The sequence below is a fragment of the Limanda limanda genome, chromosome 17, assembly GCF_963576545.1.
Source record: "Limanda limanda chromosome 17, fLimLim1.1, whole genome shotgun sequence".
Taxonomy (NCBI): domain Eukaryota; kingdom Metazoa; phylum Chordata; class Actinopteri; order Pleuronectiformes; family Pleuronectidae; genus Limanda; species Limanda limanda.
In genome coordinates this window covers 18921243-18941859 of record NC_083652.1, presented here as the reverse complement: position 1 = coordinate 18941859, position 20617 = coordinate 18921243, and the positions used below count along the sequence as shown (strand labels likewise).

At 47.1% G+C, this 20617-nt stretch overlaps 1 protein-coding gene across 1 annotated transcript; it reads left to right on the top strand.

Annotated features, from left to right (window-relative positions):
* The first annotated feature begins 1194 nt into the window (after window positions 1-1194).
* Window positions 1195-16544, top strand: LOC133023139 (axin-2-like). Its single transcript, XM_061090096.1, is given in 12 exon segments — window positions 1195-1256; window positions 2309-2412; window positions 2415-3228; window positions 5021-5152; window positions 7608-7710; window positions 9500-9640; window positions 9724-10247; window positions 10346-10522; window positions 10645-10860; window positions 10980-11114; window positions 11824-11991; window positions 14869-16544. Coding segments are annotated over 12 exon segments (2664 nt in total). The 5' UTR covers window positions 1195-1233; the 3' UTR covers window positions 14996-16544.
* Window positions 16545-20617: the final 4073 nt, after the last annotated feature.

Genomic DNA, 20617 nt, shown 5'->3' with positions numbered 1-20617 from the left:
CATTCAGGAGATTCAAATCATTTTGTATTTTTTTAGAATGTGACCACACACACAAAAAAAATGCATGTAAGGATAGAAACGTGCTATTTGATATCTGCGCTGGGTTGCATGCACTGTGGACTCCAGTGGGTTAATCTCAAGAACTATGCGGGTCTTGAAAAGAGAAGAAAGAAAGAAAGAGAAAAAAAAAGATCTCTGCGTCTTTAAAGTTGATGTAGCAACAGAGGGATTGTAGCGATAATGCTATTAGGGCGGCAGATCAGTTACTTCTGACGCTTCAAAGCCTCGGGGAGTTGGCTCAAGATTGCTTGCCTTTGATAAGGTCCTGGCGAGGCAACTTCGCGAGCCGGGAAAAACGAATGGCGAGAAACGTGACAGCAAAAAAGAGGCGCAAAGGTTTCGAAATAAAAAAAATCTAAAAAAACCTTTGGATTACAACTCGTCCGCAGTGACGCTGACGTTAAACGCGTTCACCGGCAACTATTCGGTTTGTTTTTCTATGTATCTCCGAGGCTGCGAGAGGCTGTGATTGTTTTGTATGTTGCTGTCGGGACCTGGCAGTCGGCTCCTGGCTTTGAAGTGCTCTGCTCCAGCCTCTCGCTTCAGTCGGTGGAGGAGTCGCCTGCAGGAGAGAGCCACCGTGCGGCATGGCAGCCTGAGAGCAACCGGAGCAGGAGGAGGAGGAGGAGGTGGAGAAAGGGAGGAGGAGGAGGCAGAAAAGCGCTATTTTTTTTCTTCTTCTTCTTCTTCTTCCTCTGGAGCCTGGACGGACTGTATGTGCACACGCTGAGGAGACGGAGCTCTGTGGATTTACTCGCGTTTTTCGGATACGAAACAAACAGGACAGGAGTTTTTTAATTTGAGTAGAGGACCCGCAGATCGATGGTAAGTTTCAAAGCGTGTGTGTGTGTGAGTGTGTGTGTGTGTGTGTGCGCGCCTGCTCACACTGGCCCCCGCTTGAGTTGCCTTTGATCTGCTGTTGACTCGCTTTTGAAGTTCTGTTCTGTGGGAAATGTGCCGCTTTTGTTGCGTTTAAAGACCCCCACGAAAAAAACTACCAAAACACATCGAGTCGTTTCTGTATCTTTTGCCTCATTTCAACCTTTTTTTTAATCCGGTTTGTTCGATTTCGTGACTTAAAAGTAGAAGTTTTCTCTCAAGTGCTGCTTTCTTCTTCTCTGTGTGTGTGTGTGGAATTCCTCCCCCACAAGATCTGAGACCTCTGCTGTGTACATGGAGTCGGACGGTAACGAGGGGTGAGGTTACTCTCTCTCTCTTAGCCCTAAATGTACCGTGAAAGAAACTTTAAATGTGACTTTTAGTGCGGTGGGAGGAATGTACATTTGTGGAATATAAATATGCACGGCAGCTTATTTTTTCGATAATTCGCCCAGGGTGTTGGTTTAGGAAGGTTTTGAGCCTGAAGCTGTTTTCATCTTTGACAAGTTTAACCTGGAACCAGTTGTTCTCTTTGACATCTGCTTCATCAGCTGATAGATCGCGGCGTTGATCGTATGTTACGAACTGCTCGTAATCTCTGCGTTAGTGGCTCAACATCTGGATGTTTGGAACATCTGAGCGCATGAAGGCACCATGAGTTGTAGCTCACTCACACACGCCAGCAGCAGCAGCAGCCAGTTGGATCCATTAACAATTTTAGTCACGTTTTTCGATCTCTTCGAGTTTGGTGCCGTGTCCTACAGGTTCTCATCACCCACGGGCTCGATGGGATGCCCGGTCGCTTGTGATGAGATGTGGGTTAGAGACGCGTGGAAGTGACCGATCAGACATGGTGAATAGAATAAAAAAAGAAAGTGGCAGCAGGGATTGGAGAAGTCTTCTCTGGCTGGAAGCCTGTCAGCAGCCGGGATGGATCCGTGCGTAATGCTCCGGCATCCAGGATGAATTACTTCATTAATGGCTTTCAATTAACAGCCCAGCGTTACACACGTGTAATTACTACTTTTACCCGCGTCCAGGCTCAGGAAGGAGAAGTGGTTTCAGTGCAGGCATCGTGTTGCTCTCCCCGGAGCATGAGAGGGAATCACTGTTAGATCGCGTCCCAGCCATTAGCGCCTCGGAACAGAATCCCACTCCACGTTGAGATGTGAAGCATCACTGTTTACGTAATGCTGCCGCAGCGTTTTTATTCTGGTTTTCTCTGTGAACTAGCCTCGGCTCTTTTATTTCTGTAAAAGTCAGTGTGGGTGGGGGGGTGGGGGGGGACTGAGGAGACTCTTGCTGCGCCTCTGCCGCTTTGAAGTTGGGGCGGATCTGGCTTTGATTAGATCGATACTTTGTGTTCCAGGGAGAAGACGGGCAGCCGGAGAGAAGCTCCCCCGCTGACAGAAGAGAGTGAGCAGATTACAGGAGAAGCTCAGAGGAGGCGAACAGCACGCAGGCTCCAGCCGTCAGAGCCATGAGCCGGGTGCTCATGGACCACATCGCCAGTAGTTTCCGAGAAGATGCCCCTCGACCCCCGGTGCCCGGGGAGGAGGGCGAGGCGCCCTGCTACCCCGGCAAACTGTCAGTGATGAGACCCGCGGAACTCCCCAGGTCGGTTCTGCTCGGCTCCCCGGGCTCATCGGCCAGGAGGAACGAGGATGGACTTGGGGAGCCCGAGGGGAGCGCGTCCCCGGACTCGCCGCTGTCCCGATGGACCAAGTCTCTTCACTCGCTCCTCGGGGACCAGGACGGGGCTCTTCTCTTCAGGACATTCCTGGAGCGGCAGAAATGCGTGGACACGTTGGACTTCTGGTTCGCCTGCAATGGCTTCAGGCAAATGGACCTCAAGGATACCAAAACGCATAGAGTCGCCAAAGCCATTTACAAGCGCTACATCGAGAACAACAGCATCGTCGCCAAACAGCTCAAGCCCGCGACCAAAACCTACATTCGGGATAATATCAAGAAGCAGCACATCGACTCTGCCATGTTCGACCAGGCGCAGACTGAGATCCAGACCAACATGGAGGAGAACGCCTACCAGATGTTTCTGACCTCTGACATTTACCTCGAGTACGTGAGGAGTGGAGGAGAAAACCCCAACCACGGCAACTCCAACGTGCTGGGTGACCTGAAAGTAGTGTGTGGATACCTGCCCACGCTCAATGAAGAGGAGGAGTGGAGTTGTGATTTCAAAGCCAAAGCGCTGGTTGGACTGTCAGCCAAGGTGAACAGGACCCCCGTGTCCATGAGGGCGGTGGAGGTGCTGGAGGGGGGATACAGGTATGGATGCAACACCTTTTTTAAATCTCTATTTATCTTAAAAACCAGAGCATGCTGTGCGTAAATAATGCACAACACATACAATCTGCTCTCATGCATGCGTAAAAGTGGAAAATTCATCCCAGAGTTTCTGCTAAGTTTGCAGAGATCTGTTTCTCTCTCTCCCTCTCCCTCTCTCCCCCGTCTCCCTCCCTGGCTCTCTGTGGCCCCTGTCACCATATCCAGCGGCAGCCCTCTGCTGGCGCTCGCCTGGATTTCCGGGGCTTTGAAATAGTTCTGCAGAATGAGGGATCGTCTTCCACAGGAAAAGTTCAGAGCACGACTGGCTCTGACCCCAGCCAGCAAATAATAGATGATGACATTGCTATGCTATGCCTCCTCCTGTATACAATCACACTGTCCTCTCCCCTTTGGCAGAGGATCTTTAGCAGATCAATAGATGGCACTCTCTGGAATTGCAGTTGTCCTGAAGGGTTTATAAACCCTTGAAACAGAAATTATCATAAATAACCAAAGTTATGGAGGTATTTCAGGAGACTCAACATTAGATCATGGGCTGATGCTCCTGTTGCTATCGCAGCACTAAATCCCAAGGTTTGCTAAGATAACTTTACCAATGACAGCTATTGAATCTGAACAACAGGGATTAACATGTGTGTGTTGATGGGATGATCATTCCCATCCCAGACTTTCTGTTTTGAGTGATGCTTGTCAGCTGAGCAGGTAGAAAAGACGGCTTCCTCTCCTCTCCCATTGTCACCCCACAGCTTTCTAACCATGTGGAACTCATTTCTCCTTTTTCCGCTTCCCTCTCCTCACCTCTTCTCATCTCAGGTTTTCTTTAAAAAAAAAAAAAAAAAAAAAAAGAGAGAGAGAGAGAAAGAAAACAAACCCTGAATGGCAGCAGCTACACCAGAAAATCAGCACCCCGACCCCAACCAACCCTCTCACTCTCTTCTTCCCTCTTTTCTTGTTTGCGTCAGTTCTTGCCTGATTCATTCCCCTCCGCCTTCACCACTTTTATCTTTTTTTTTTTTTTTTTTTCAAAAACTTGGGGATGGGGACGATGGGGCAATGCTTTTGAGCGAAAGTGAGGGGGAAAGAGAGCGGAAAGGAAGGGCAGAGGGGTGGGTGGGGGGGCTTCTCATGAAAGAAAGGGAGGGAGGAGAAAGTATAAATGAGGGGGTGAGAGAGAGGCAGGGAGGGAAGAATGCAAGGCCAGCTGTGTTAAATACCTTACTCTTTGCAAGCCCCTCTGAAGGTCAGCCCGGTGCTGGGGGCCTACAGCTTTAGTCATGCTGGGTCTCTCCCCCCTTTTTTTTTCCTCTCCCCTTTCTTTCCTTCTCTGACACACTCTCATGCTTCCGCTCTATACTTTTTTTTTCTTTTGGTAACCCCCCCCGCCCCTTTTCTTCTCCTCCTGTACCATGGCAAGAATGCACACACACAGCGGGAGACAGAAATGGAAAGAGAGAAATTGTGTGCTGCATAAGAAGGCATGAGGGGGAAAAACACAAAGTTTTACTCAATGCAGATGAACTTGTAGTTCAGAGAGAAGGAGGTTTCCTGACCCCAGGCCAGCCAGTCACATGCATTCATTACAAGCTGTAGTTGTTATCTGTAGGAGACAAGGTCACACAAATGCACCCTCCCTCTCTGTCTTCATTTTAGATCAGAAACCCACAGGAAATACACACGAGAAAGTGGAAACTATATGTCAGCCACCTGTTGTATGCTGTTTCATGGAGCTGCATTAGTATTAATCTGATCTCTGCTTGTGTAACCTCCTCAGATCCTACAAACGAGGAGACTCGTTCAACCCCTGCCACATGGGCTCTTTCGCCCCCGTCAGCAGCACCAATGACAGCGAGGTGTCCAGTGACGCTCTGACCGACGACGCCATGTCCATGACCGACAGCAGTGTGTAAGTGGATATTCACCAAATATATGAGAATGTCAGAACAGAAGCATGTTTCAGGAATATGAAATATAGGTGCTGTGGAAATGGAACTGAATAAATAAATGAAGAGAATAAAGTCGCACCTTCCCTCTGCTGCCTGTTCGGAGTCTTTATAGTGGAAATCCTGGTGAATTGTGGCCCCTTGAAAACCCTTAAAGACTCTGGAGCTGCCAGGTTTCGGCATGAGTCAGTGCCAGGCCCCCTCCTTATATATTCTGTAATAACATTTTACTGTGAACACTAGAGGACTTTGTGAGTTGATGCATTGTAAAGAGTACGGAGAATTTATGTTTAGTGCATCAGTTGTTGATCCAAAACCCAAATTATTTCAAAGATCTCAATGAATCTTTATACTTAAAAATGTGCATCGTTTGTGTTTGCAAACTCGTTGACATTAATTGCAGAGATTGTCCAATGTGCTCGACGCAGCTGTCCTCACATGCTCAGTGCTTATCTGTGTACATGCTAAGGGCCGCGTTCACCTAAAGGAAAGCTTGGCGTAATCACGTGTCTGTCGAGTGACAAGGTGCTATGAAGTCACAGCTCTAGGCCGGGAGATTTCAGGTCGGCTGGTTTTTGGACAGAAAACAGAAAAATATTGGTACGAGTTCTTCTTTACCTCATCTCACATGGGAGGCCTGCGCAGATGATGTCATTGAAACAACGAGATGACGGAGATCATGATAGTTAAAGACTGAGACACTGATGTTTAGTGCGACCAGTGGGCTCGGCCACACATGAACATGGCAGCTATAAAGAGTTTTTCTTTCTAACAGGGATCCCTCTGCTCGGGCATATCTCTAGACGGCCCAGCTTCAAAAGAGCAGACGCCAATATAGTCCTATTCTGCTGTACTTTGACCCAGTGCAATGACAAAGCCCTGGCCACAGCAATGACCGCCCCCCCCCCCCCCTTCTCATTTCCTGCCTGCTCTGTCCTTGATCAGAATATCTGCCTCTCTTTAGGTCAGTTAAAACGACCCATAAACATTTGAATCTCATTTACAGATAACGGAAAGAATAGAAAAGGGAAAAAAAAGCAACGGGGGAGGAGGCGGTTGGGTGGGAAGAGAAAGAGAGTGGTGGAGGGGGGATTTTTGCTTATATCTTATTTATGGATTTGCTTGGACGCTGGGGAATGCAGCTGCGCAGACTTCAAACATTACCTTATCTTACAAACCAGCCTTTTGATGTGCGGAGATCAGAGGCTGGCTGCGGCAGCGCTTGCCAAATGAAGATTGGGGGTGGGAGGTGGTGTGTGTGTGTGAACGTGTGTGTGTGTGCGTGGGGAGGGTTGCTTATGCGCATGACTGTGGCATTTCAAAGCAAAAGTGGAAAAGTGCTCCTCAGTTAGGCTAGGTCACCAGGAAACTGCTGTTTAGCATGGGAGAAAAGACACTGTTTCACTCTGTCAAGTGCTGCAGTTTGAAGCCGGAGCTTTTGCCGTTTGTTGTTTGATTTCATCTTTTTCGCCAGTCAGCCGTTCAGTCCCTCAGATAGATTTAACCAGGTTAGCTGCACCCTTGGGTCCTGTCCCGCAGTAACACTTTGAATCAGTGGAATGAGTCGCTGATGCTAACGGTGTCCTCGGCTCAACATAAACGTCAGCGGGGGAATGCTAATGCTGACACTACAGCTGCTTTCCACACATGCACTGCAACCCTGAACTTATCTAGAGGAGCTGTGCGTGCGACACAAACGTCTGAACCATTTGGACCAGACTTTAAACAGACTTTACCCTCGTATAAAGTCTGTGTAATATTTGATTGAGCTCATGCGTGAATAGAGCAGGTTGAGTGGACGTGTCCTATAATCTCTTCTGCATGCACTAAGCCGTTAGTATTTCCAGTAGGTGAGAGTGCATCGCATACAGACAATATATGGATCAGGTGTTAAAGGAAAACTCTGAAGAATCGGGTTCACATCTGGCTAGTAGATGTTTATGTGTGTGTGTGTGTGTGTGTGTGTGTGTGTGTGTGTGTGTGTGTGTGTGTGTGTGTGTGTGTGTGTGTGTGTGTGTGTGTGTGTGTGTGTGTGTGTGTGTGAAGGTTGAAAGGAATCGATCAGCAGGGTTTCCTGGTGTTGTGCTGAAGCCGGAGCAAATAATTTGTGTCACTTCTAATGCAACCAGAACCTCTTACCACTTAACTCAGAACCACGTTACAGAAAATCGGCTCCGACACACATACAAGGCTGTAAATGCTGGCATAATATACCTCTGAGTATCTTCTTTGTTCTCAGATTAAGCCTGAAAGATGAAAAAAAATTCTTAGGAGAATTAATAAATTAGATTTCTTCTGGCTTGCACTGTGTTTGATCTACCCAGTTGGCTAACAAGCTTCTTCCTGAATGGCTGTTTGGTCTTTAATGATGTAGCTGATTGGGTAATTGACCTTTGTGATCTGTCTGCACACCCCCAGAGATGGCATCCCTCCGTATAAACTGGGCTCCAAGAAACAGCTACACAGAGAGATGCAACGCAACATGAGGATGAATAGCCAAGTCTCTCTGCCTGCTTTCCCTGTAAGTACACAAACACACACATACTCAGTCTGTTTGAACCTGGGTCGCACTGTCTAATTTCCATACCACCCTCTGTTCCGGGTCTCTTGGTTCTATGAATAGTACCGCACAAACTGTATTCGGCATCCTCAGTTCGACAACACCAGCAAAGATCTAAAGAGTAACGTCAAAGACCCAGCCTCCCACTATCGCGCACACACACACACCCGCACATACAAACACCCGCTACCTTTGGTGTCACCTACACCCCCATTAGGGTTCCTTGAAGTCTGCGGGAAACGGGGGGGTCTCTAAGCTGTTTATCGCCCCAGCGCTCGGAACACACCAGGGTTTTTCTTCCCCACTGATGCTGTAAATATGGAGAATAGGGAGAGATGAGGAAGATCTCTGCCGCTTTATCCCGAGGGCTCTGAAATCAGCCAACTTCCCCAAGAAAAACACAAAGATACTCGACACATTCACTCGCGCACACACACACACAGGCACACGCAGCGCTTTGATCCAAGGATGAATGGAGCAAACGCACAGGGAAGTGACAACTTCCAACAGAGCTGGCCCCCTTTTTTTCCATTGCACCCCCCCAACACACACACACACACACACACACACACACTCACACACACTCAGCCAGCCCCCCTCCCCTAAAACCGAGGGATCTAACTTAAGCAAAGAGTCTGAGCGTGCCATGTGACGTCTCAGTGGGTCAGAGGGGAGTCGGTAGCTTAAGGCTTAATAGACGCTAACTTAAGGTTGAGAGAAGGATAGGAGAAGATATCATGCAGGAGTAGCTTGTTAAAATAAACTTGATGTCAGCCCTTTTTTCAACATGATGGGAGTGTGTTACTTATATTAGAAAAAGATTCACAGATTGGTACTCACCACTTTTTCCCCCCGCTGTCCCCTTTTTTGCTTTATTTTCGCTTTTATTCTTGTTTTTGTTTCCCGTCTGATTTTTGGCGATGGCTGCCGTTCCCATGGTGCAGCCGCCTCGGGCTCCTCCTTTTTCTCTGTCTTTTCTCCCCTTCATCCCCACTACAAAGGAATGGAAGAAACAAAAATGAGGAAGAAACATCAAGAAAGCCCCAGTGCAAAAAATGCAAATAATTTAATAAGTGCACACACAGACAGAGATTCTCCTACTGTCACTATACTGTACCTCAAAGGTGCCCAGCGTGTGACAAGGGGGGGAATAAATTACCTCAACCTTTCTTATCTCCCATCCTTTTTGGCACCTTTATCTCTGTCCTCCAATCCTTTCCTCTCTGCATTTCTTCTTTCTCTGCCCTCCTGCGAGCACACATCTCTGCATCTCAACTTCTCCCACTTTTTAATCCCCCATCCTTTCCTCCCTGTAGTTCTCTTCCACCCCCTGTCGATATGTGGCTTTTATTCCTAGATGTAAAGCCACTGCTTCCCATCTATCTATCCCTCCATCCCTCCCACCACCACCCTATTCTCCCCCTACTGAGTGTTTGATATTTGACGAGGAAGTCTTTGAAGTGAGCTGACTTTAAAGAGGCCTGCTGATGCTGACAGAGGGAACCAGCCAAGGCCTGGCCCAGCGTGACCATACAGCAGGCATGCCACAGCTTTAAACAGCCTCATAGTCCTGTGTGCCGATGTTAGTGCCCTGATCAGTACCACCTACAGTAGAGTAGTCGCTGGTGGAGAACAATTCATAATTAGATGAGGCGAGAGGAGGACGATGTCTTTGTAGGAATTTGGGAGCTTTGTCATGGGTGGATGACAAGATGACACAACAGCTAATAGATGTCTTTCTCCCCAAAAGCGCACTCGTTGTCCTCCAAAGGAGATGGTCCCACTGAAGCCGGCAGATTTCGCAGCGCAGCTCATCTCCCGCCTGGAGAGCTTGAAGAGAGAGCAGGACACCATCAGCTCTCTGGAGGAGAGGCTGCAGCAGATCCAGGAGGTGTGTAACTGGTTCTTACTGGGAAAGGTGCCTTTTTTAAAGTGGTGTTTTTGTCAGTTGATAACAGTGTTTGCTTCAACCAGGAGGAGGAAAGAGAAGATACAGAGATCGTGGGAAGTGCTCCCCAGCTCTCCCCCCACCCCTTGACCCTCCTCTCGGGCTCCTCTGATGAGGACCCCCAGGCCATCCTGGATGAACACCTCTCTCGTGTCCTGAAGACCCCCGGCTGCCAGTCTCCAGCTGTCATCCGCCATTCCCCTCGCTCCAGCTCCCCAGAACACAGGCCCTTCGCTCGGGCAGGCTTTGGAATCAAGACCCTTGTGAGGAGTGGGGGTCCCAGTCCATCTGCGTCCAGTCCCGACCAAGGAGCGTTCACTCTGGCTTTTGGCCCCAACAGAACCCTCGTCAGCCGGCAGAGCCTGAAACACATCCACCACCACTACATCCACCATCATGCCAGTCCCAAGACTCAAGAGCAGATTGAAAGAGAGGCCGCCCTCAGGGTGCATGGCCTGTGCTCCAGCAGTGGAGAATGCCAGCCATACCAACGCAGCCGTAGCCTGGGCAGAGAGATGAGCGGCGCTATTACAACAGAAAACAACATGGGGTCAGTTCCAGGCACTCTGCGTACATTTTATTTCTTCTTTTCATCCGTTGATTGCATATAACTAAACAATTCTCTCTTTGCTCCTCTCTTCCTTCCAGGCGTTCCAGCTCTCTATCCAGGCGTGTGTGTCGTTCTGGAGCTGAGGATGGAGTGGCAGAGCGGTCTATGGAAGACTGTGGGCTTGTGCAGCTGCCCAGTGACACGACAGACCCCACCCAAAATGTGTTGCAGTGGATCCTGGAAAGTAAACAGCGGGGCAGGCATAAGGCTCACAGGTGAGCAGTGGCTTTTTGACGGAATTCTTAAGGGTTAACATAAGTTTTGTTTTATTTTAAAATTCCCCACCCTTGCATATTGTATATCATGTATGTTGTCTTTTGTCCATTTGCCCTCCCAGTACCCAGACCCCCAAGAAATCCTTTGGAGGCACTTCCACCCAGACACACACATGGGGTGGTGGAGGAAGTTGTGGCCACTTACGTAGCCACCAGCCAGCCCAGCCATTCATCCAAGACCCGGCCATGCCTCCCCTGCCCCCTCCCAATACTCTGGCCCAGCTGGAGGAGGCCTGTCGCAGACTGGAGGAGGTCTCCACCAAGACCACCAAGCAAAGGTACAAGGAGAACAGTTGTTGACTGTTGCTCTAAGCTGTGATTTCTAGTTTTCCCACAAGGAAATATCGGTTAGTATTGTTGATCATAGCATTAAACTTTCGGTTTGATCTCTTCCCAGGCATTCAATGTCCAGTCTCCAGCGAGAGAAGAGCCACCTAGTGCCTGTCCAGGCGGGGGGGTCCGTCCCTCTCTCTCAAGCCAATCCCAGCCCTGCCAGTCTCCTCGCAACCAGCCCGGGTCTCCAATCAGAAGAGTACGATGCCTCTAGCGTCCTGCCCTCCCCCTCCTCTCCTCCTCTCTGCTCCTCTTCCTCCTCTCAGCCATAGCCTCCACCTTGCAGTGTACTTCTACTCTTTTAACTCTTCCTTCTTGTCACCCGCACTCCTCGCCGCACATGTAGGGAGACAGACGCGTAGCCAATGTGCAGTACCACACATAACACATGTGCACACGCCTACACACGCAGTCACTGAAAAGAGAAGGTGACCCCCTTTGCGAAGCCTATTTTAAGCTTTGTACATACAGGCCTGGCTCTGCTTCTGTGTTTGCATGATTCTTGTGTACTTGTGCTGTTTGTGTGTGGGGAGTGTGTAGTCACTGCACCACCTGACTTAGACATCGCTTTCATATATATGTATCATTTTTTATTGGCTGTCCTTCAGCGAGCTGGCAGTCAGCTGGGGCAAGCAGAGCCGAGCAAAGGGAGCGCTCCTCTGAAGTGGGCCTACAAAGCCTTGGACATAGCTGAAGGGGAATTGTTAATATTGTGCCCCTTCTGCATGCACACACACACACTTACTGATGGCACTGGGTCACTCACTCACTAGTGTTGTTCTTCAGTCAGACTGCTGTTTGTGTCTCTAGTCTAGCACTGTCTTCTTTAGCTGCAAGTTGTCAATCCTCTGTGGATGGTATCATAACTGTGCTGGCTCCTGCTAACATATGATTTCTGTCTCTTTCAGGGTGAAGGAGTGCAAGAAGGGGTTAGGAAGCAATGGAGTTTGCAGTGGCGAGACAGTGGTGACATATTTCTTCTGTGGCGAGGAGATCCCCTACCGGAGGACCATGAAGAGCCACAGTCTCACCCTCGGCCACTTCAAGGAGCAGCTCCGCAAGAAAGGCAACTACAGGTGTGTAGAGAAAAAACTTAAACACAAAGTGGTTATTGATTATTGTACGTTTTACATGAAACTGCATCTATATTTACTAGAATTCGACAAAAATGTTGAAAAACATCTTATCTAAAACGGGTTTAATAAATCCTGGCTCTTCCCCCTGATCCAGATTTGCTCCGTTTAAATTGGTTCTTTCCAGACCCATCCTTCCATTAAATCTTATGTAATCTGTACTGTAGTTTTTGTGTTATCATGTCAACAAACACAAATTAAGCCATATCCTCCTTGGTGTAGTTCCTTAAAATGGCAATAACACAGGCAAGAAGTGGAGGACAGATATAAATGAGCATTGCCCGGTATCTTCAATGGCATGGGAGCAGTATTACTGACTTCCCGATCTGAGATCATTAATGCCATCCCATAATGTGGTGACGTGGCGAGCGTGGCTGATGTGTGCTAACTGAATGATCCAGGCTGCACCATCTTGTTGTAAATGTGTATCTGTGAGTTTCGGTCAGTACCTGTGACCTTCACCACCCTAAAATATATAAATCTCCTCCTTACTTCAAATGTGTTTCATGCACGTTTACGTGAAGCGCCGTTATCGGGGTTTGTTTCAATGTGTGTGTGCAAACAGTTTCAGGCCTCTGTGGTGTGTGTGCGTCTCTTGAGGGGGGTGCAATGAAAAGGAAAGGACAAGAGGGAGGGAGGCTGGGTGGAGCGGGGGTTAGAGGGAGAGTTTGAACTGCAGCGATTTGGGTCCCATCTGGTATTGATTTCCATGCTAAGGCACACTTAATACACATGGCTTTGAAGCCCCGGCCTCTTTCATTTCAACCAACAAAGACTCACACAAATGGCCAGTGTGCAAATTCTTCACTGATGCTATCAGGGGCTCTTTTTTTCTCTCCCTCAGCTTGAGTGTGTGTTTGTGTGTGTGTGTGTGTGCACGCATGAATGTGCTTGTGTCGAACACGCACAATGTTTACACATGTTGTAATCATTTTATGGATATATTTGAAAGGCAGATTGTTAAACGCCAGATCCGCTTGTTTGCCGTACTTACAGGGCCCCGGCTGAGGCTGCACCGCTTCAGTGTGTGTTTGCTCAGAGAGATTTTACTTTGATTGCTTCTTACCAGTGGGCATTAAAGGGAAAAGATCAAAGCGTATTGTTTGGGCTGCCACGGTCTCCAGGATAAGCACGGGGTTGAGTATTGTGTTAATAATTATAGGTATCAAACTATGATTTCTGGGTGAATAGAAAGGCAAAGGAACTCCCAGAAATGTCCTCCTCCTCCAGATGTGTGCAGTGTTTTTGGATCAACAAATGTGACAGGCACTTAGCTCCGAGTTCTTCACATCTGTCTGTTTGCAACCCACCCCTCCCCCCCCCCCCCGCACCTCTTCTTTTCTCCCTGGCTCGCTGTCTCAGTTCCTGTGTCATACCATCCGCATTTTTTGGGAAAGAGAGCTGCGCGGCGCTTTAATAGCAGCCAGAGAATGTGTGGAGTTGGGTCATTTCAACATGGCAGCGGTTCAACAAAGAACAGTACTGCTGGGCCCTGCCAGACGATATTGGTGCCAGATGTCAGTGCGAACGCAGAGAGCAGGGAGAAGGGGGGGAAAACAGATCTAGCCACATAAAACATGTTCCAGTGGAAATTCAGGCTCTCTCTGTCTCTGTCTGTCTCTCTCAGCAAAAAAAGATCATGCCTCTTTGAAGTTTTTTTTTTATAATAGTAGGACGGCTCAACTTTTTCTTTTTTTTTTCCCTTCCTCCTCCAGATAGGAAAGGAGGATACAATTATCAGGCATGTCTTGTGCTCTTTCATGCCGTCTTATTTATCTACTTAGTCTTATTAACTCTCTTCGTTTTCCTCAGAGAAGCCTCTTGCATTCCACTAAGTTGAAGCCTTCCTGTATATCAGATGAAGCTGCTTTTTATTAGTGACCACCCTCGTGCTGACTGGAGCACGTGCACTCCCAGGCACCTTTTTTTTTTGCGAGGATTTTTTTTTAATTTTAAGACTACAGCACTCGTTTTATAAGTGTTGCATGTTCGGCGTTGTCAGCCTCTCGTCTCGTTAAAAAACAAAAGTCTCACAAACACACACAAACATTCCAGTGGCCCCACACATGGAGCAAATTGAGGCATTTTTCCATTACATAGTTAATGAGTGAATTCTGAGACCCCCCCTAACAAACCCACCCCTGCTGGTTTCTCTTCCTCCAAAATGAGGATGGGGAGGGGGGGGGTTGCATCATTAATGGCCCAGTGAAGTCATGGCTGACGATAAGGCCCCTCCTTAGATTTCCTTTCTTTTCCTTTACAACACACACACATGCACACAGAAAGTTGTCTGTCTTCTGTCCTTCCCATAGCACTCAGTGAGAGCTCATGCTATCGACAGGGGTAAGCCAGGACACAGTGTACTGTTTCCTCCGTCTCCCCCTCCTCTACCTATTCTCTGTTCTCGTCTTTGTCACTGTAATAATGAAACTGGGCTGAGGGAATGCCCTTGCACATGTGCCTTCTAACATGTGCACGAGCGGATGTGTAGGAGTTGGGGGGGGGTAATGACAGGCAGACTTGCAGGCACCCAAATTTGTCATAGGGACCCCTTCATTAGCACTTGGGCCTAATTGGCCTGGGTTAGCCGGGGCAAAACTCACAACAGCATAGGTGGAGAGGAAAAAGAAATACAGATGTAAACGAGAGAAAGAGCGGAGGGAGTAGAGGAGGAGACCCGGTCTCTTATTTTAGACCAAAACTGTTTAGCAGCAGGTTCCACCTCACCAGTCTAAAGTCGTCTGTTGGTCAGCAGGCTTGGTTGATTGCGCACTGAGTGTACCAGGATTTTTGTTTAATTGTCATGTCTCTGTGTTGCAGGTACTACTTCAAAAAAGCCAGTGATGAGTTTGACTGCGGCGCGGTGTTCGAGGAAGTGTCAGACGAAGACTCCTTGCTGCCCACGTACCAGGGCAAAATCCTGGGCAAGGTGGAGAGGATGGAGTGAGGCTGGGGTGCCCACATGTTGTGGAATAAACTCCCACGAACGCTTCGCACCTCTGTGGATGTACTTCCTCCTTATGCCCACACACACAAAGCATGTGTCCTCTTAAGCTAAGACTGTCGGACTGGAGACGTTGTTGAAGGAATGTCGTCGAGGTCTGGGCGAAAGGATCGGATGGAATATGGAGAAGAAAAAAGGAAGGAGGGCAAGTTGGCGCTATTGCAGGACTATCATGTGAACAGCCCACCTTGAAGTGAAGAAAATGATGGACTGTGTCGCTGGACTGAAACTTCTCCATGGTTCCAGAGGAGAAACTTCTAGAGACTCTAGGTGAATGACCACTTGTCAAGAAATGGGGCGGAGGGTTTTAAATCGGAGACTGATACCCGACCTGACCCTGCCTGCGCCAGCGTCTGCCCCTGGGCACTTGCTCGCACATCGCTAATATGTATATGCAGATATACATGTACATTGCATTGTATTGTGATGCTCGTATTGCTGTGTAAAGAATTCTATTGCTATTTATTGAAGATATCCCTGTCCCACCCTAATTACTCTGCCATGGACGAGCTGCTTGGAGTTGGAGAAACTTCTCCAATTTCCATATCCATGATTTTTTCTTCCCCCCCCCCCTTTCTGAGCACCAGTTCTCGATCAAAGAAAATGGTTGTATTCCTTCTCAGCCCCTTATATTGAACTGTAAACTCCAAAAATACCTCTTCCAAATGTCCACTCCTTGCTCTGGAGACTTTAATTGGACGTCTGTGATCTCTTTGCTGGAGAGCTCACTGCTGAAGCTTTGAGAACGGCTCTCCATCACTTAAAGTTTGATAATATATTTACTACTACAGCGCTATTTGTGGCCGTGTCCCCCATCTGCTCTGAAGGGCCCTGAGTGTACTATGAAAATGCTTTTAATGTCTAATTCCTAACTCTGGGTCTCTGCCCAGCTTAGCCTTGATCTGTCGCATCTTAGTGCCTTTGTTTCAGCGGCGCAGGCATTGCACAAATAGCCTATGTATTTAAGAGGAAACTGCCCTGAACAGGTCCTAGAGTCCCCAAAATGTGTTTACACCAATAGTAATATTTACCAACAAAAAGCTCTATGATGTGCTCCCCTACGTGCTTACTTATGTGTATGTGTGACTGAGATGCTTTCGACTAGGATTACTCTGTGTGTGTTTGAAACCTGCTCTATGAGCTGCAGATGATCATGATGGTGGTGATATACACTATGTCCATAGTGTTTTAATAGAGTACAGAAGCTGTGCCTACATGGATTCTTGCCGTGTTTTACCCAGTTTTCAGGGTCCTGTTACTCCCTTGGTTTTTCAAGGGGCCTTATGTCGAAAAGATATTTTTATGCCTTTTAGTATCCGTTTCATCATGTATATGTTTTATAATATTTTTCATGGCTTCCTCAACTCCACTTGTAAACTGTAAATTATATGTTCTATAGAGCTCAGTTGAAAAGATGCCTCGGTACTTTAATTATTGTAATTATGAAGAGATGTAGCCTTTATTAAAATGGTCTATTTTTCAAATTAGCAAATGGCCTCCCATGTTTTTGTGTGTATCTTGTGACTAGGCAAATATATGGGTTTTCCTAGCTCTAATTGGAATGTTGTGATGGTTGTGTGTGTGAGACAAACTTAACTACACACACTCCCCCCGCTGTGGAGAGTGCAACTCAGTAGATCCAGTGAGAAATCTGCCAGATTTGCATCCATTATCAGCTCTTAATTTCCAGCAGGGAGTAAATTAAAACATGCAGCATTAATTTGGCCACCAGAGCCTCCGTGTGTTTTAGTGAAAGGAGGAGAGAGGGAGACTATCTAAGTATGTGTTAATGAGACATTTGGCAAATATGTGCCATAAGTACAAGTACCCGGCTATTTACACGATAAACCGTTTGGCCTCCTGTGGCACTTTATGATCTGTGTGAGTGTAATGTGGTCTTTTGCTCAGACCTAATTAACGTCCCAGTGAATAGATGATACCAGACTGCTGCATGAATGGAATTTAACGGTATAAACCATCAGGGAGACTGGGGAGTGAAATATTTTGAGAGGGAGAAAAGGTTAAAGGATAGGTTGACATACTTTCAGTACTAACTAAAATGAATTGTCAGGTGCCTTGTCCATACTGATTATTTTAAGACATCCTGATGTGCGTTCCTTGTACCACAGCCCCTCTTCCATGTATACACTATGTATTCAACACCTAAATTCAATACTAGGCTTTAAATGTTTGAGTCGGACAAATTACTTTCTATAAAAGTCTATAAGCAATTTCTTGAAACACGTGGGCGCTGTACTTTTTAGCAAACATGACACAAATAGGGGTAATAGAATATTTGTTAGGCACTATTTTCAGCTGCGGATACACACACATTTGGTACTTTTGTCTAAGGTCTATGACACAGACGAGTAGTGTCAGATTCTTCTCCTTTTTAGCTGTATTTGTTGACATCAGGAAATAATAAAATATCTCCGGCTAATGAAATTAATTATGTTCAGCTTCTCTCTCGGCACAGTATCAGCAGTGACCCGCAGCTGTGTAAGATGTGAGGAAAGCCATTGAGGATCATAGAGTGCGACGAGGCAGCGTTACCTCAATTAATTTCAACATGTAATAGCTTATAGCTTCACACACTTGCACACCGATATCTGAACACACATTTTGCGCGCCACATTCCTCCAACACCCACTTCCCCCTTTCAAGTTTCATTGGCTAAGAGCGCTTCTTACGCCGCCTTTCAAATTGAAAGGGCATCATGATATTGTTAAAATACCATTTTCCGTCCTTTCATCAGCAAAGGTCAGTGCATACACTTGAAGGCCATCCTCTGGACCCTTTGGAACTAAGAGGCTCTCGCTCAGTGGTGCTCCACTGTCAGAAAGCCGTGTGAAGCGATCTTTGTGTCGAGGGCTATTTTAGATGGGGTCATCTTTTTGAAGAGTGCACTGGGTTTCGCTCGTAGGCTGCTATTCAAAAACGAGGGTGCTTCTTCGTCTGTGGGTATAAAGATTTTAGGGGCATTTGAAGGTTGGCAAGTAAGAGCTTTCAACAAGAGGTGTTTACTCAATCTTTTGATAAGATTACACAGCATAGCCGGTCCTGTGTTCATGTTTTAAAGCCCGTTGAGCTGTTCAGGATCATCAGTGACTCACTCTGAGCAGAAACAGCATATGTTTAATAAAAAAAATCCAATCAGGGAAGATGATGGTTCTAGATCTTTGAATAACAACTCTGAAAAAGAAAAGTCAGAATTAGTTCAACTAAATAAGCTTCATAACAAGCTTCACATCAATACAGGCTCCAGGTGATACTTTACTACAGAGGCGCAAATTCTCACACAAATCTTAAAGTTTTTTTGGTCATTTAGCCTTGGCACAATGAGAAATGAGTCAAATTCACGAAAAAACCATAAGATACTTGTGTAAGATCCAAAGAAGTTAGTGAATTGATCTTGAGTTAAGATTATTCCCATGAAAAAAATACTCATTATCAAAATAACTAATTAAAACTGAAATTATGGGAAAAAACATCACTTAGACATACATCAGTGGGATATAAACTAGTTAAAATGAAACCATCTTTGAGAGAGTTATGCAATGTGTATTTGGAAATTTTATGTCCCATTCAATAGCATGGAAGGGGCAAACCCTGACCCTAACCAGGGGGCGATTGAGACGCTTTGACTTCACTTTTGGGGAGCTGTTATGTTGCCCATCGTCCATGAGCAACAGCCTGTGACTCACACATAAGAGATTCCGTGTGATATCCAGGCTCAGTCAGCAGCCTGACCTCAACATAATCACTGTGTTTTGTAGTTTCACGTCACCTCCATACATTTGTTCGCCCTGGATGAACTTGTCTTATACAATGAGAACTGACAGCTGTCTGGCCCACTGACTGTTCCCCTCTGAAATCAGCTGTGGACTGGGATGACTCAGTACAACTCGGTGCCAATCAGTCACCTCATCTCCCTCATGTCCACATTTCAGCCTGTTATTGTTTCCCTCGCTGATTTTCTAAAGTCTGCTACCTGTCCCGCCCTAATGAAGCGAGATCAGAGGCTCCGGCTGTGAACAATGGCACCACACAGGAACCTAAACAGGAAGTAGAACCAGGATCACACAGATGCGCTTTGACTGTTGACGGCGAGGCTTTGACGTCTGTTCAGTCACTTTCCGAAAAGGGTTGTTATGGTACGAAAGATGTGACCTTGACCGCTTCAAAGTAAAGGCAAAGTACGCACAGTCAGATCAGGATTTGATCACAAACACAGTAATGGAAACTTGGATTATAACATAATGTAGGTCAAAGTCAAGTCTAAAACACCAAACCAGAGCACAGATGAGAGTGGAGGCCCTGGGAAAAAAATCTCTGTCACCGCGAACCTCAGCCTCATTTAAATACACTCATATCCTTCCAACATAGACGGATGTGAACGAGACCCCCAATTTTGGGTCCTGAACCCCTTCATTTGGAACCTAGATCAGCCGTTCGAGTTGTTCCACACAGGCATCGACCCAGACAGCCCAGGGACTGTGGTCAACCAGGGGGCCTCGTCTGGATCCTGGCCAGGCGCCACTGCGGTAGCTGATCCCCCTACCATGTGACCAATCATGTGACTGTAAACGGTCTGATTCTCTACTCTAGCCAATGGCAAGCTCCCTCACATTGGATCTCTACCGATGTTAAATTTGCGGACATGTTCAGACGACAGCTGCTTGGCCAAAGAGAATCAGAACCTATCCATCAAAAATGAATTAACAAGGCTATTATTGAAGCTTGTAGACATCATAGACTTATATTATAGCTGAGTGAAGTAACACAGAATACCATTAGAGGAGATATCTCGAGTCTCGGGGTCTGGAACAATACACTGGGTCGCTCCTGTTTTTAGGAGACAAGCGCCTGGTAACTTAATAACCAACATTTGTGACCAAAAACATTTGAAGGCTGAAAGTAAGTCTTCCAAAGTCGGCTTTTTTCCAACGGCGCTGGCAGTAAAAAGGCATTATATGTCCCTCTCTAATCACATTGCAAGATTATATATCTCACAAATGCTTTGGGAAATGAAGAAGACAAGGGTTTGACGTTGAGGGCCCGAAACCTAATCTGCCATCAGTGTAGCGCGGAGGTATCGGATGCTGTGCTGCTCAAAGGGCACTGAGGACGTGAGGTATGATAGCTGGCCCGGCCGCACCGGGGGATTCTGTGTGCATCCTCCCCGCAGCTGAAGGAAAAGCATCTTTTGTAAAAAGAGTAAGCGCCATTGTCCTCCTTTGGTGTTTATGTTTGTCTTAAGTTTCACCTAGTGCACGGCATAGCCCCACCGAGCCACAGGATAGGCATTGTTCTGGCCCGTGCAGGAATGGTAGCCTGCAGTCACCTTCTTTCTTACTGTCGCCATTGTCCCGCCACCAACCCCCCGAACCTCTTTGTTTTTGCGCCCTGCCACAGACAGCTCAGATTGTTGCCTGATGTTGCTTCCTCTCGTCCCATTGTTTCCACGTCTCCTCTTATATATGACTCCTCTCCTTGTAGGTCGATGTGTGCGTCGGTTGGCTGAGTGGTTGCAGGGGATGGGAGCACGGGGGTTGAGGGGGATTG